The sequence below is a fragment of the Vitis riparia genome, chromosome 12 (assembly GCF_004353265.1).
Source record: "Vitis riparia cultivar Riparia Gloire de Montpellier isolate 1030 chromosome 12, EGFV_Vit.rip_1.0, whole genome shotgun sequence".
Classification (NCBI taxonomy): domain Eukaryota; kingdom Viridiplantae; phylum Streptophyta; class Magnoliopsida; order Vitales; family Vitaceae; genus Vitis; species Vitis riparia.
The window spans coordinates 12260228-12277450 of record NC_048442.1 but is presented as its reverse complement, the minus strand read 5'-3'; the positions used below and the strand labels follow the sequence as shown (position 1 = coordinate 12277450).

The 17223-nt window shown below is 35.0% G+C and overlaps 1 protein-coding gene across 1 annotated transcript in view; it reads left to right on the top strand.

Annotated features, from left to right (window-relative positions):
• Positions 1-1325: 1325 nt before the first annotated feature.
• Positions 1326-17223, top strand: part of LOC117926966 (protein LNK1) — a 34773-nt gene continuing 18875 nt past the window's right edge. Inside the window, exons 1-2 of the mRNA XM_034846310.1 lie at positions 1326-1483; positions 2238-2343. Coding sequence (XP_034702201.1) covers positions 2320-2343 — 24 coding nt within the window. The 5' untranslated portion in view covers positions 1326-1483; positions 2238-2319. The remainder of the gene's footprint in view (positions 1484-2237; positions 2344-17223) is intronic.

Genomic DNA, 17223 nt, shown 5'->3' with positions numbered 1-17223 from the left:
TAGACCAATGGAGGGCTTTTGGCCCAAAAGAAATTAAACAAAAAAAAAAAAAAAAAAGTGGCAAAACGTAAAAAGTGATGTAGTGAGGAGTTTTGAAAAAAGAAAAAAAAGAAAGAAAGTTAGGGTTTTTAGTGCATTTGATTGAAAATCAAAGGGCAAACTTTGTCCATTTTAGCTCAAATTTCATGTGGTGAATCCTTGCAACAAGATTTACAAATTCAATGATTCAGATCTTGATTTATCCTCTCTATGGTTATTTATTAAAAAACATACTTTGGTGAGATCTAGACTTTTCTTTGTTGAAATTCATCTAGTAGATGATGATATAGATGTTGGTTAGCCAAAAAATCTTATTCTTGATGTTGTTGTGAGTCTCTAGCTATTCTAGAGAGAATTATTATGAATTCGTTGTTATTATTGGTGATAGTGGAAGTTTGACTACGGTTCGATGGTTTTTTTCTGCATTGGGTTTCAACATAAAAATTCTTGGTGTTTGGATTGTTTTATTACTTGTGGTGCTTTCATTGATATTTATTTTATTACTCGTTGGATATTTGATGAGAATCTTATTTTAGGCATACAAAGAAGGGAAAAGAATTATCTGTTGTGTGTTGTTTTTCTGGTTTTTCTCAACACTAATTATATTTAGAAAGTGTTTTGACAATATTTAAAAATATGTATTTTATGATATTTTATAAAATAAAAATTGTTAAGTAAAATAATTAAAAAATATTTTTTAAAATTTTTATGTCTTTTATTTTTAAGAATAAAAGGTAATTTATTTATTTGGTTTTTGCAGTTATGAAAAGTGTTTATTTATTTATTTATTTTGTTGTGGTGAATAGAAAAATGTTTTGGAAACAATTTTCAAAAATGCTAATATTCGACTTAAAAGTGAAAAGGCTCTTAAATCTCGCGATATTTCACGCAAATTACCGTGCAATAAAAAATAAAAAACGGATAAGGTCGGCAGAGACAACAATAAAAAAAAACAGATTTCTTTAAGAAACAGGCCAAAAATAAAAAGAAGTGTGAGTGGGAGAGCATCGAACGCCACCAGGCGACAACACGTGTCTAACGCACCCACGAGCCTCACCAACTCGTGGTCCATACCCACGTGTCGCTCACAGAGTGCCTACTGCCCACGTGGACCAATCACCTCAGGGAAACTGATCGTATTACATCTCTCCCTCTCGTCCACCAGTTCTGATACCCATCCACTCTCTGCCGTCATCGTTTTGATCTCCTCGCCACGTGTCATGCCCTAAGCATCCCTTTTGTTCCAATAAAAATAGTTGTTTTTTTATAAAATAAGAAATAATAAAATAATTCAAAGCTCGTTGGAGAGGACAAAGGCGTCCCTGGAAGCTCCTAGAAATCTATCGTTACAGATCGGAATTAGGGTTTTTGTGTTCGTTTTCGGCGCTGTTGGTTGCTTGCAGCTCAGAGTCTCGAATTTTTCTGCGGTGCTTTAGGTTTTTGGGTGAGTTTCCGGTGGGATTGATGCTGGGAATCATGTTTTGGCTCAAGATTTACGTTTTTGTTTGCCTTCTGGTCAAGGTGGATTGTTTTGGTCTGGTTTGCGTCTGTTTGGTTGACCAGAAAATGTTGGAAATTGGAAAATTTTCGAAATTGCGAATTTTATTTAATTTTATTTATTTCTTTATTTTTTAAGTTCGATTAATACCTAGAAATCTTGATTTTAGCAGAAATTTTAGTTTTTTGTTTGATTCTAAATTCGAAAGCAGAAGCTTCTGTTTCTGGTAGGTGAGAAAATATAAGAAACAAGAAGAAATATAAAAGTTTCGAATTTTTGTGTTTTCCCGACTGATTGATCTTTAAAATTGTGATTTAGCTTAAACTTGTGTTTTCCTTGTTTATGAATCCAGAAAGGGAAATGATGGTTTCTATTTTTAGCTTGTCTGTTTGATTGGTCGGCATCCGAGGAGATAGTAAAATGTTAAAATTTTGAATCTAGACTTTTTTTTTCAGTATATAGGAGCTTAAAATTCTATTTCGCTAGAGTTTATTTTTAAGTTCCATTTCTGAGGAAAAAAAAGAAAAAGAAAAGAAAGCATAATACATGATTTTATTTCATATCTCTTAGTTTTCTCAATGTCCAGCAATCAAAAAGATGGTTAGGGTTTCTGTAATTTATATGGAAACATAAGTAATATTGTATATATTCTTTTCCTAATTTTTGTTTGGCCTGTTTTTTGTTTGGAAAATGAAAACAGAGGAAGGTTTCTCTGTGATAAACATGACATCAGAGCCAATGGCGGTGTTCAAATTTGGTGTGGGATAAAGGATCTTTAAGGAATGTCAGACTTGCAGGTGTATGAGGTAGGTATATCTTTTCAATGCACGTAAGAACATATTATGTTTTTTATTTAGTTGTTTAGTTTTTCAGATGATATTTACATTCTGTTTTGGATTTGGAGAAGTTTACTTGCTTTCCTATTTGAAATATAGGGGTAACCCTGAAAAGGCTTTCCATGTATGGAAATATTTCATTTTCTTGGGTGGCCATTTTTCTCTTATTTAAATCTATAAAATCTTGACTAAATTCTATTAAACATTTCCACTTATCTAAGAAGGTTTGGAGAGTAGCTCCTTTACACATCTTTTGGATGGTATGGAAGGCGAGGAATAGAATGACCTTCGATGATGACATGCTTTCGATCTAGAGACTAAAATATTTTTTTGTTTACTCCCTTTGGTCAAAGACAAAGTTGTTTATAAATAATTATCCTCTAACTTTAATTAGTTTTGTTGAATGATTGGGCTCTTGTTGAGGTTGTTTTAGCCCCTTCTGTTTGGATTTTTTTTTTTTTTCCCTCTTTTGACCGTTTTGGTGGTGGATGTATAGGTATTGTATACTTTGGGTTGCTCTTTTGGCACCTCTTTTTAATATATCTTTTTCTTTACATATATTAAAAAAAAAAAAAAAAAAGAAAGAAAGGAAGAAAAAAATCTACTAATGCTAAGGTTTTCCATGAATTGCTTCTTGTTGGATTATTTGTTACAAACAATTCTCTTATTATACTTGTAAAATTATAAGGATTTACTCCTAATTTCATTAGTTTCTTAGTTATCTAAAAGTAGATTCCAATCTGGAACACATTAATGATCAAAATAATATTATATTAGAAAATTTTAAAAATGTAGAAAGTTTGACTAAGGATGGAATATGCAAAAAGCAGAAACAAAGGACAGAATAGAGTTTGGAAAAAAATTTAGAAAAAAAAAAAAAAGGAATTTGAACTATTAAGTCTAAATAATAGTAAAGAAACAGTATAAAACAGTAGCAAGGAAGCACCAACAAGGACAGTAAAAAGTTGTAGATATAGATGATATATGAATTGCAAAGGAAAACAGGTTGTAGTATATAGTAAGCTGGAAGGCAGTAGGTTAGAAAGAATGTTTTGTAAGAGGAAAGATAAAGAGATAGTAAGGATAGTAAGGATAGATTGGATTGAAGATGTTTATGACTTGTTTAAACTGAAGAATTTATTACTCAGGTGAATTTTCAGTACTATTATTGTGGAAAATTCTGTCTTCTTTTCGAGTCAAATATGACCTAAAAGAGCCAACAAACACAACCAAGAAAATTCAAGCTGCCATAACTTTCAAGTTTCTTATTTTCAAGACTCAAAAACAAAATATCTTTCTATATTCCTTTAGATCTTTCTATATTCCTTCTCTCTTCGTCTATTCTTTGAGTGACTACAGAGATCTACTCCCCTTTTCTTTTCACCTATTTTCTCATTAATCAAGACAATGTGCAAAAGGGAAAATAATTTATATAATATTATAGGAGCAATGGTTTATCCAACTGTTACTCTGTTAATTCTAGACCACATATCTTCATCAAAATTGTAGAAGCCAAGCTTTTCATAGAAATTGGGAAAGCTGTCTTCATCTTTATTCTAATCATAAATTCCGCTAACACTGAAGGATTTGAGCTGTGTTTCTCTGATTTGAAGAAAAATATGGTTTTTTTTCTCACTTTCTCTTCTCAATGTGGTCAAAAGAAGATTGGGTAGACATATTTGGAGAAGTATAGAGAGAGGAGTGTTTGGTTTCTCAGCTTTCTTTCTCTTCTGGTTTGAACATGGAGATGAGGACATGGGACTGGGAGGGAGGAATCAGGGAATGGTAACTATGACGGCTGGGGTTGAATAAGGACAGGGTTTAAGTTTTTTTAACCATAATTTTTTATTATTTTAAAATTTTACAAGGTATAGAACTATATGCATTAAATGGGTTGTACATGGTTTTCGTCTTAGTTGCGTCAACAATTAAATGGATAAAAACAAGTATTCACTTTGAACATGGTATGTTTAATAAACAGGTTCAAGTTGACAATGATTATGACCTGGATATGATTATGCTCAATTAAAACCTGCTAACTTTATGTGGTCTGTGAATTGTGTTCTCAGGTCATGCCAAAAATTGCCACCCCTACTGATGACCCCAAACTTTTCCTATGAATCCCCTTTCTCTAACCTGTAATGGGCCTAAACACCCCCCAAAACCCAACTGAAACTGTCTTTATAATTTTGTTTGGCATGAGCCCGCCCCCCCCCCCCCCCCCCCCCCCCCCCCCCCCCCCCCCCCCCTCTTTCATCCATGTTCCTCAACTCCAGCACTATATTACTATATTATTCCAACAAAACACGAAGCTACCAGTCACCCTCTAAGCATTATCTATGGCTTTCCACTCTTAAAACCTGCTGGCAGCCAAACTTCTGCCCACCTCAAGAGTCACAACATCTAATTTGGATTCTTAAGAGGAACATCCAATTGACCTTGGAAGCCTTGGAGCAAATCAGCTCCCACAGCCCTGTCAATCAGTCTGCTGAGAGCTTTGGTCACTATAATGAACATGGGAGAGAATGGATTCCCTTTGAGTGGCTCCCTATAGCTAAGAAGCCTGATGGGGTTCTACTGAGAAGAACTACAAACCAGATTGAATAAATGCAAATTCTTATCCAGCTAATCCACTTTTCCCTGAAACCTATGTGAGAGAGTAGATACAAAAGAGGCCCAAATCCTACAAGCTTAACATGGTATGAGAGCCTCATTTGACGGGAGTTCATTTGTTCAAACTTTACTGTGTGTTTATTTTCTCACTTTATTATGCCCATGTGTAAGTCCAAATAGAGGCTACCCATGATGAAGGGTGTTGGAGGACGTGATGCATTGTGGGTCCAAATCCTATAAGTTTAAGCTTTTAGGAAAATTGGTTTTCTAATAGTTACTATTCTTTTTAGTTTTCTAACATGCAATCTATCTTTCATAACCTTAAACCTCTGTCCTCCTTTAAGCCTTTATTTAAGCATTCTAAAGTCTGAACTAATCACTGTCCAGAAATCTCAGTAACTTGTTTTTCCCCCCTAGAATTTCAGCAGCGCATTGTCTTTAAGCCTTAGTCTGCTCTACCCTGTACTTCACCTTTTAATCCTATAATTGTTCTTCCAAGATTGGTAGTCTTAAACTTTTTCAAACCTAGGGTCAGTTAACTGGTTGCCAACACTGTTATTCAAATTTGTAAGTGCTATCTTGCATTGTAGATGAAGTTGGCATAATTCTTTTCATTGGTTTTACACTTGGTGAAAATTCTGGGATCTTGTTTACTTACTGTCTTACCAAACTTTGTGATTTAGATAAAGGTTCTTCTGTTCTGTAATAAGAGAAGAAAAATAGATTACTAGATTAAAAGTTTTGGGATCTGGTTCACTTCCTGTTCTTGCAAATTTTATGAGTTAGATTGACGTTCCTTTTGTTCTAAAATGTAGATTGTAAATTTGGTGGATGATCTCTTCATGGTCACAGAGTTTGTAAATTTCTTTGGATGATTCCTTGCTTCTTTTATTCAACTTCTCTATTCTCTTTCTTTTTATTTATTTATTTATTTATTATTTTTTTTTATAGGAACTTCTCTATTGCATGTTACTCTCAAAATATAACACATTATGAGATATATGGATGATACAAATTTACATGAACAAATGCTTTTTCCATATCAATCTAGCAAAATAAAGGATACACTTTTATGCTAATAACCAGTTATGTTTTTTATTTTAAATATTGATTCGTCACATTTGTCTGGTTACTTATCTAGGTATATTATAAATGGGTACAAGAGTTATGTACTTAAAAGGAGGATGTTTGAATAACTTTCCTCTTAAGGGTACATCTAGAGTTATGTTTGTCTTCTGTTTATGTTCTCATGAGCAATACAATCCCAAGAGTAGTGGATGCACTGCATGTGGTACACTACCTGTCTTTCCAATCAGCCATCTTCTTGTTGAGTTATTTATTGGACGTAATAACTCATAGTGGTTCATCTTAGTTATTGTACCTTTTATAAACCCAATTGTACACTAATGTTGTGGTAGCTGATGGTAGTACTCATTATCATTTGGTGGGTACTAATGCACTATGCACCCTATCCTGTCTCTCTCTTGTCAGTTATAGTTCATTCTTTTAGTTAGAACATCAGATGAATCCCTATATATTTTTAATTACATTTACCCCTCCTATGTATTTCAGGATCCCAAGAGAGAGAAGATAACCGGTGGAGGGCATGATTGGGTGGCCTCTACTCTCTTGGTTCCGTTCTAAGAGTGTGTGATGCTACTCATCATTCTAATGTTTTTGCAGCGCACTATCACGTAATCTATAACGTTAGTTTCATCATTTAGTTCGTCTTTTGTTTTAGAATGTGATGCCTTGTGATTTGGGCAAGGGTCACAAATTTATCATTTTTTAGGATTAGTCATCATTAGTCATCCTTTTGAGGTTCTTTGAAAAATATAATCCTGTTTAGCGTATGATTCTGTTAGTGTTTTTCTTCTATTTTTTTTTCTTATGCTATCTTTTTAGTTTTTCATGTTTTATTTCACAGTTATGAAAAACACTTGTTTAACTATTTATTCATGGGTAAATCTGCAGAATTTGACAACCACTTTCACATTTAGTAGTTTGATAATGCTCTTGAAAATGTTGAGAACAAATTTCAAGCTTATTGTTGACTAGGTCAGGAACAAATCATAGGAAGTTCTTCAAACCTTGAACAGTAGCAAAGTGCACAAGAAGTTTTTGAACACTATCTTAAACACTCATATGTAATTAATGCAAAATCTGTATGCTTTATGTTGTTTCCTCATCATCCCTTGTTTTGTCATTCTTGTTTTACTCATGTTGTGTTGTTAGATGTGCTTAAACTTATTGTAGATAATCTTATTTAGTGTTGTTTCATCTTGTGGGGCTGTCCTCTTGTAAGATAACAATTGATTGGGGCATTTTTAGTTACCTTGTTCTTATGAGCTCTCATTGTAAATGAATGGCAGATGGGATAGAACACTGATCTCTTTCTTCTCCCCCCTCACACCATCAGACTTCTTATTGCACTGTGCTCTAAGGGAAAATCTAGAGCAGAGGGTTCTATGTTAGCATGTGCCTTTACAGATTACTAGAGAGGGAATTAAAATTTGTTTTCCTGCAACTTTTTGAAGACATCAAAGGTGTTTTCCAAATTTTCATTCATTTTCAGGAAAAAAGAGGACAATTAATCTGTGTTTTAGATCTGCTCCTTTTAGTGGTTGTTTTGACCATTCTTCTCTGCATGAGCTGTCCTTGATTTTTATAGGATGCTAATACTCTGAAATAATTGGTTTCTAGGTTTTATCTGCTCTTGACCAATTAATAAAAGGATAGAAAAGATTTTTTTAAATTGGTAAAGGTTGGGTTCTTGTTCTTTTATGTGTTCCTGTAACATTCATAAATGTAGCATGATAGAGATATTAGTGAGAACCTTTTAGGACAAATGTAGCTAAAAATGTGATTGTCGCTCCCACTTCAGATGTAACCATTGGTGCAACTGTTGATCTGATGATTCCAGCCATAATTAGTGCCATACATGTATCATGATAGGGATCGTTACTCTTTTTTTCAACTGGTCCTTGTGTTCCTCAAATAAAATCTCTTAATTATTGTTAAGGCTGCTGAAAGGTGGGATATGAGGCACACTCAGTGATGGGTTTAGATCTTCTTTTCTGCATGTCCTTGGAAATTTTCAATTCAAACATCTCACAGATGGACGGAGTGGATTTATCAAATGAACACCATTCCTTGTATGTTACAAGTTATTTCTTCATTGCGCTGTACTCCAATTGTTATTATTCTCCCCTTCTCCATTACCATGACAGGTCTTTATGAAGTAACACAAATGAGAATGAAAAAGGTGTTAAGAGATCCTACTCCTTTCCACGAGGTAGCAGGGGGAGAAGGTAGCATGAATTTGACTCCCCTTCTGTGTAAGATAACTAGGGAAAAAAACCAGTCAGTCGAATTCACCAGCACATGAAATCTGATTGTGGATAAACCCCGTCATCTCTGTGACTGACAATGAGAAATCTCAGTTTAGACAACTGTGGAACTTCTCAATATCCAACTTACTGGTCACATCTGCTCTGGTGCTTTGAAATTTGGAGTCATATAGCTCCATTGGTAGCAAGAACTGCACCAAGGATCCACCTTTTCACAAAAGCATTATGAGATTCAGATGCCACCTTCCTGATGACTTTCCTCAATCCACTGGTCTAGATCTTTACTAGAAGTCTGTTTAGAACTCCAACCAAACTAATTGACTAAAATTTGATTTCCATTGCACTGCTCTTCTTGGGCGCCAACACCAACAAGGCTGCCTTTTCAACCATTTCTGTAGCTTGCAATTTGTGATCCATGCATGTTATCCATGTCTAGACCACAACTGGGGAAAGATTGGAGATTCATTGCCATATGAAAAGATTGGAGATTCACTATTGAAAATTTAGAAGTATCATCCATATTGAGAATATTTTAGAATATTTTATTCTTTGAATTATTTCCTATGAATAGGCTATTCCCTTAAATGGATTTAGACCATTGTATCTGTAAATATGATTATATGCACATGGTTGATATATGAATCATAAATTCATTCTCAATTCATCTTTGTGTTCACGGTATCATTTAGGAATTCATTTACCTTCCCCAAAAAATCATCTTCAGGGGGAGAGTATTGAGAGAGAATATCCTTTTTGGGAAGAAATGGGACCCTTACCCGTGTCATTACCAAGTAACCCACAAAAATCATACTCATAAATGTTACCCATTGTCCAGCCTTTACCTAATGGACCAAGCATTATAGATTCTAATTCAAGGGGGGAACCACTACAAAAAAAAAAAAAAAAAACATAAACCGAGCTACGTGTCTACTCTCGAAGGAAAAGTGATTAGAATAGAGAATCCCAAACATAAGCCAAGCAACTCCTTTGAGTGATGACCCTCTGAATGAAACAGGTATCTTTTCACTGGACCCAAGTTCAATTCCTAAATCTAGTAGTCTAGATAGTGCTTCACATGACCTCAGTGTTCCCATTGCACTTAGAAAGGGCGCACGTTCCTGGACTATGCATCTCATTGCAAAGTATGTCTCATTCCATAGACTTTCTTAGAACTATAAAGCCTTTACTTCTAATCTCTTTAGTGTTCCACTGCTTAAAACTATACAGGAAGCCTTGGGTCACACTGAATGCAGGATAACAATCATGGAAGAGATGAAAGCTATTAAGAAGAATCGTACCTAGAAAATTGTTGAATTGCCAAGAGATCAACGGACCATGGGTTGTAAGTAGTTGTTTACAATTAAATACTAGGTAGATGGAAGCATTGATAGGTATAAGGCAAGACTTGTAGTCAAAGGATTCACCCTAGACTTACGAAATTGACTATTAGGAGACCTTTGCTCATGTTGCAAAAGTTAATTTGATTTGAGTACTACTTATCCCTTGTTGCAAATTTGAGTTGGTTGATGCATCAACTCAACGTGAAGAATGCTTTTGGAAACGGAGAGCTAGAGGAGGAGGTCTTCATGGACCTACCACCAGGTTTTGAAAGCATGCTTGGAGCTGGAAAAGTATGTAAGTTAAAGAAGTTTCTCTATGGACTAAAACAGTCACTTAGAGCCTAGTTTGATCAATTCACCAAGGCTATGAAATGGTGTGGATACCTACAGAGTCAAGCCGATCACACATTGTTCTACAAGCATTCAACTATGGGTAAGATAGCCATACTCATCATATATGTGGATGACATTATCCTTACTTGTGATGATGTAGGGGAACTAAAAGTCTTGAAGAAGTTTCTTGCAAGAAAATTTGAAATTAAAGACCTTGGAGCCCTAAGATATTTTTTTGGCATGGAGTTTGCGAGGTCTAAGAAGGGAATATTTGTGTCACAAAGAAAGTATGTACTTGACTTACTTAAGGAGACCGGTTTACTTGGTTGTAAGCTAGTAGAAACCCCAATGGAGCCCAATCTTAGACTACAACCAACAAGTGCAGATAAGGTGATGAATTGAGAGTAGTATCAAAGGTTACTTGGAATATCTCATACTCGATTGGACATAGCATTTGCAGTGAGTGTAGTGAGTCAATTTATGCACTCACCGGGGGAAGAACATTTTGAAGTAGCCTACCGAATTCTCAAGTATTTAAAAGGAGAACCTAGAAGAGGCTTACTATTTGAGAATCATGGTCATTCACGGATTGAAGCTTTACATCGATATTGATTGGGCAAGAAGTGTTACAGATTGACGATGCACATCAAGCTACTATCCATTTATTGGAGGCTACCTAGTGACTTGGAGAAGTAAAAAGCAAATTGTGGTAGTTAGAAGTAGTGTGGAGGCTAAATTTAGAGTTGTAGCTCATGGGATTTGCGAACTTTTATGGCTGAAAAAGTTACTTGAAGACCTCAAAGTGACAAGTCCTATGCCTATGAAGCTCTATTATGACAATAAAACAACAATCAATATAGCACATGCTTTGGTTCAATGTGATAGAACCAAACACGTAGTTGATTGACACTTTATCAAAGAGAAGTTAGATGGTGGATTGATATGCATGCCTTATATTCCTACAATTGAACAATTGGTAGATGTTTTTATTGAGGGGCTACACAAGGGACAATTCAATAGCATAACTTGGAAGCTGGGTATGAAAGACATTTTAAAGCCAATTTGAGTGGGAGTATGGAAAGATTAGAGATTCACTACTGTATGGAAAGATTGGAGATCCACTGTTGAAAATTTAAAAGTATCATCCATATTGAGAATATTGTAGAATTTTATTCTCTAAATTATTTTCTGTAAATAGGCTATTCCCTTAAATGCATTTAGACCATTGTATCTATAAATATGATTATATATGTACATGGTAGATATATGGATTAGAAATTCATTCTCAATTCATTTTTGTGTTCAATAACTTTATTATTCATAGATTGCATTTGGTGTATTTCTCATCTTTGATTTCAAGTTAATATCCAAGTTGTTTCTTTGCATCTTGTGAATTCCATGAGTTCATAATTTAGATGTGAGTGAGTTGGATTTGTGGTGGGTGTCACATTAAGGGCTGAACACTTAGCAAAATGGAGGATTAAAATACTCTTTGCGCATTAACGAACATTATTATCATCAAATGCAATGAGATTTCTTCCCTTTCGTGGAAGTTGAGAAAGATTGAAGTGAAAGAACATTGTTTACCACAAGAGGAGAGGTAGACCAGCCATGCCAAATGTGTAGGCTGTTGGGAGGTTAGGGTCCAAGATTCTTGTTACTAAGCTTTTGGTGTTGGGTAGGCGTTAATGAAGACTATTAACTAGAATATATGTTTGGTATCCAAAAGGAAAATGAAGGTGATAATGAATCTTTTGTTCAAAGAAGCTTCTAATGTGTTTATGCTTCAAAAGATAGGGAAGTTGTGTGATAATTTTTGTGAATAGCATCTAGGTAGCTAGAAATGTAGAATAGCTAGAACTCCTTGTTAAGGAGGTATTATTATAATTTTGGATTCTAGGTTGTTTTCTTGAGCTAAGGTGGTATATATACTCTTTTTTAGTTTTAACTATTCTAAGATAGCAGAGGCATTGTTTAGATTTCCTTAGTTTATAGGTCTAATGGCTTTATAAAATTTCTTTAGAAAGATAGATTAGACGTCTTTAGGCTAACCTTTTCAATGTCATGTATTTCGGGATATTTTAATTTTATTAAACGAGAGATTAGACCTCTTTAGGCTAACCTTTCCAATGTCATGTACTAAGGGATATTTTAATGTTATTACAAGAGTTTGGGATCGGTGAAGAGGCTATAGGATTACCTTGATTATAAGAGACTTTGATCCCTCTCTTAGAAATGCTACCTTCATGTGGTCATACTTGTTGGAGTCCCCCACTTTTAATAGGTTAAGTAGGTTTTTTATGCCTTCTTTGGATTAGGATGTTAGGCTCCTCCATGGTGTGTAAAAACCCTTGTCTCACATTGTTTCAAGCTATGACCCATTAGTATAGAAATTAATCATTTTAAATCAAGATTGACTTTGTTTAGATTTTAATTCAATCCTTTTAGGTTTTGAAACATGTGGTTGCTTTATCTTGAGTTCAAGGATTGTATTAGTACTTGGTTAGGCGATGGGTTGGGAAGGTTATATATCCATGCAAAATTTGGAAATTGTCATTAAAATATAAACTTAGAAGAGGCTCATTTTTGGATATATCAAGGAAAGAAAGCCATCAAGAGGGGCATTGCCTTCATTTAATCTTATGAGAAGGAAGAGGTTTTGACAAGTTAATTGGGATCTTTAAGGGCTAGAAAGAAAATGTAATTAGAAGATCTAATTTAAGTGGAGAGGTGCATTGGAGGCAGAAAGCCAAAGTTGAATGGGCTTAAGAGGGGAGGGAAGGAGAGGGTGGGGGGTGGTTGCATAAAGCGGGCATGGAAAGTAGATGCAAGAAGAAGAAACTGATCAAATGTTTAGTACATAAGGAAAGGGGTGGTAGATAGCTGAGACAATATTTCAGAGAGATTTTTGTCAGACTTCACCAGAAATAAACTGAAGGTCCTTGGAAATTTGAAGGTTGGGAATGGTTCTATTTCTATGTGGAGTGCTAGTAAAGCAGAGCAACCTTTCACATAACAGGAAATCCAGAAAATGGTCTGTAGCTTTTTATCAATATTTTAATTACATAATGAACGAAGTTCTATTGAAATTTTTTTCAAAATTCTATGATATGGAATAATCAACATGAGCACTAAAGTTAGTTTCATTGCCCTAGCACTTAGGAGTCAAAACACTAAAATTTATAGTTTAGACACATTAATTAGATGACTAAAGTCATAGCAAGGGTGTTGTCTGAGTGCTCAAGAGTGTTTCAGAGAACATTGTTGAGGATCGGAAAATTTTGCATGCAGTCATAGTGGCAAATGAAGTAGTTAGATGAAAAGAGAAGAGGGAGTTGTTTTTAAGATTGTTTTTGAAATATGATCCCATAGACTGAAGCTTTTTGTTGCATGCTTTAGAAAGAAAGATTTTTGGGTGGAGATAGAGATCTTGGATTTATGGTTGCTTATCATATCCTATTTTGCTGTGTTAATAAATGGGTGCGACATAGGATGGGTTAAGGGGTTTAAGATAGGATGATCAAGTTATATCATGGTAGCTCTGTTTTGAGTGGATTGATACTGAGAGTGGAGGAGTATGGTATCCTAGGAGGCTTCTTGGTGCGTAGAATTAGAAAGAGGATGACTCATTTACAATTTGTAGATGCTGCAATTTTTTCCACAAGAGCTAGTGAACACAAAAATGAATTGAGAATGAATTTCTGATTCATACTGCTACCATGTATATATAATCATAACCTATTTACAGAAAATAATTCAAAGATATCAAGGATCCTATAGAAAGATATCACAATGTTCTCCTTGAATTTGAAAATAACAAGAAAAGGGAAAAGTTCCATTGGGACATGAAACAAATTGATAATTGGTTCCAGTTACTTTTCAGGATATCATGGAAGATCTTTGGCCAGATCTGCCAATCTTTCTCAATTGTAGTGCTTTGTGGCCTTTACTAATAACTATTAAGTAAAAGGGCTTGAAAAGCTAGTCAAAAGTAAGTGGAGAAGAATGGTAATCCACACCAGGTTCTTATTTGACTTTTTAGGCACCTTTCATGAGCTGAAATGCTCTTTGTTGACCTTGGTGGAAGTTTCATCCTTGTCCGATTGTATGTGCCAGCAGGAAGTACTAACTAAGTTGCTTTTTTTTTTTTGATGAATAAGAGAATGTATTAAATAGTGCAACTAGCACACAAGAGTAAAAACAAAAAAGAGGGAAAACAAAAAATACTCCCTCCAGCAAGAACCGAACCAATCTATAAAATCAACCAAAGGCATAGTGGGGCTTATAGAAGCGGCTTGTCTTAGATGTTCCTTACATGTTGGTGGGAGGAACTAAAACCAATCTAATAGTTTTTTTATTTCTTAGTTACCTGCACTATGACAAAAAATTCTGAAGCTACGTTTTCTATTGCAACTAGGGAACTATCAAAATATTTTGGCCTTTTCCAAATTGAAAGGAGGAAATTATTTTGAGTTGGTAAAAACATACATAAAAGGCAAAGGGAAATTGAGTCATCTCATGGGACCAATTATCAGCAAAGATGATTCGAAGTTTTTTTTTGGGATGAAGAAGACACTCGAATTATGTCTTGGTTATGGAACTGGAAGTAGCCAAAAATCAACTATATACATGTATGTTTCTCTCAATAGAAAAGGAGATTTGGAAGCCCTTCAACAAACTTACTCCAAAGTGAGAGAGATGTTGCTCCAAATCAAGATTCATTATTCTTTTTTTTCTTTGTTAATAAAAAACAAGATAAGTAAATATTTATAAAGATGAAAACATGAGAAGGATGAGGAGTCCTCCCCATGATTATAGAAAACTTGATCGTAGTAAGGGTGACATTTTCAACCATATAAGGAGTCTATACAAAAGGTTTAGGCTATAAACGTCATTCCTCTTAAGGATTTCCATTCCCTTTTGATTTACCCATTGCAAGCCAATTGAGTTGGATAATGCTTAAGAGGAATGACATTAAAAGCCTTGGTGCATGAGGCTAAAAAAAAAGGAATAGAAGTGAAGTAAATCCCATAACACCTCTGTCATCCTCCTCTTATCCAAAAAATTTGTGCCATTTCTCTTTGGCCACATAATCCAAAGCAATGTGTGACAAGCTATTTGCCCAAAGATCTTGCCTCTATTGGAACTCCTTAAACCCCTATAGGAAATAATCATCATATCACATATACTCCTGGGTAGAATCTAATTAATCCTCGCTTATTTGAATAAATGGTGCAAAGCCTTAAAGTCATCAAACAATGCAGAAAGAGATGATCTATAGACTCTCCACTTTGCTTACATAGAACATACCAATTAGGCTTAAAGGATTTGAAAGGTCTTCTTAACTGTAGCATGTCATTGGTATTTATTTTTTTTGTGCCACTAACCAAACAAAGGCTTTAACCTTAGATGTTAGATTTTCGTATAAATATGGTTGGGGAGAGGAGAACAAAATTTGAAGTATTAGATGAAACCATGAAGAAAGATTTGACTGTAAATAGTCTTGAAGAGGTCAATAACCATGTTCGCACATCTGAGGTGGATGAAGGCAAGTGCACACAAGTAAGGGATAACATGAGTCTTTTAAGGTCTTCAACCTCCAAATCTATAAGGTTGCAACAAAAATTTAGATTCTAAAAAGATGATGAATAATCACCAAGGATGGTTGAAATGGTAAGATTTTTTATTGCGACAACTTTATAAATATATGAAAGTTGTAAACACAAAGGTTGACCCCTCGCCACAAATCCTCCCACAAGTGAATTCTCGCCTTGACAAAAACGAGTGTAACTTGAAAAATCCTAGAACACCTATGCAATGGCCTTCTAAGGACACCTATGTGACCATCTAACTGTAATATATTGGTGTCTCATCCATCAAAATGTATCCCATAAATGCTCAAAATGACTTGATGCCAAAGACCAAAACTTTTCTTTGGGAAATTCCAAAGCCATTTACCTAAGAGAGCACGATTCCTCGGAGAGATTAACCCAAGTCCCAACTAATGAGATGATCTTTTCTACCCTCCCCAACTTTCAACCAAAGAAAATCTCTTTGCAATTTGTTAATTTTAGACGCTACTAATACTAGAACCTTGAAGAGTGAGAAGAAGTAGTTAGGGATGTGGGACAATCATGTCTGAATTAAAGTGATTCTACCTCCTAGAGGCAAAAAAGTCTTTTTCCAACCATCTAATCTCCTCGAAACCCTGTCAATCATTGGGTCCCAAAATGCAACTACCTTTGGAATCCCCTCTAAAGGAAGACCTAAGTAAGTTAAAAGCTAATATGAGACTTTGCATTCTAACGTTGCAGCCGACCTAATAATTAAATCTTGACTTGAGTAGGATTCACAATTCTAAGCAAGATACTCTCTTTGTAATTGAGAATTACAATGTTATTAAAGTTGTGGGTTGTGTTGGATCATTATTGAAAATTTTAAGATGGAATACAATAAAGATGCTTTAATACATCTAGAGTTTGTTGAGAAAGGAGGACTTTTTGATTTCTTAGCTGGCTTGAGTGTGGAATTTTATGAGGTTAGGGTCCAAATTATTAGGAGAGAGACCATAGCATCCCTAAACAATGCCTTTGTAATAATTAGGGGGGAAGGAGGATAATGAAATGTCATGTTGGAAAATAATAATGATCTCATGGAAGGTTCCACCTTGGTTGTTTCTAAGCCATATGGAGTTGAAGGGATTGTTATTGCTGCCACTGCCAATGCCATAAACTTAGGGAGGACTGAAGGTCGAAAGCCAAGGGATAAAGATTCCCAATGGTGTAGTTACCACCTCAAGCTTAGACACACTAGAGAACCCTATTGGTAACTCTTTTGAGGAAGGGAAATTGAGGCAAGGAAGTTTAGGATACAAATCCTAAGCAAATGTGGCTAATATGGAGCCAAAACAACCAGAAAATGCACCTTAACGAAAGATGGAGTTCAACAAGGAAGAGATAAACAAACTTAAATAGCTCATCCCATGGCTTGAAAAACCAGGAGGGTCTTGTAATTTTACCTAGATAGGTAAGTATTCTTTAGCCTTGAGTGCCTCAAAAGATTAGTTTTTAAGCCCGTGGATCATAGATTTAGGGGCTTCCAACCATGTGACAAAACGTGTGTTCATGGGATATTTTCCAATAAAAAAGGGTTATAGATGTTATCATCTTGCTTCTTGAAAATCAATCATTTTTTCCTAATACTTATCTTCAGGG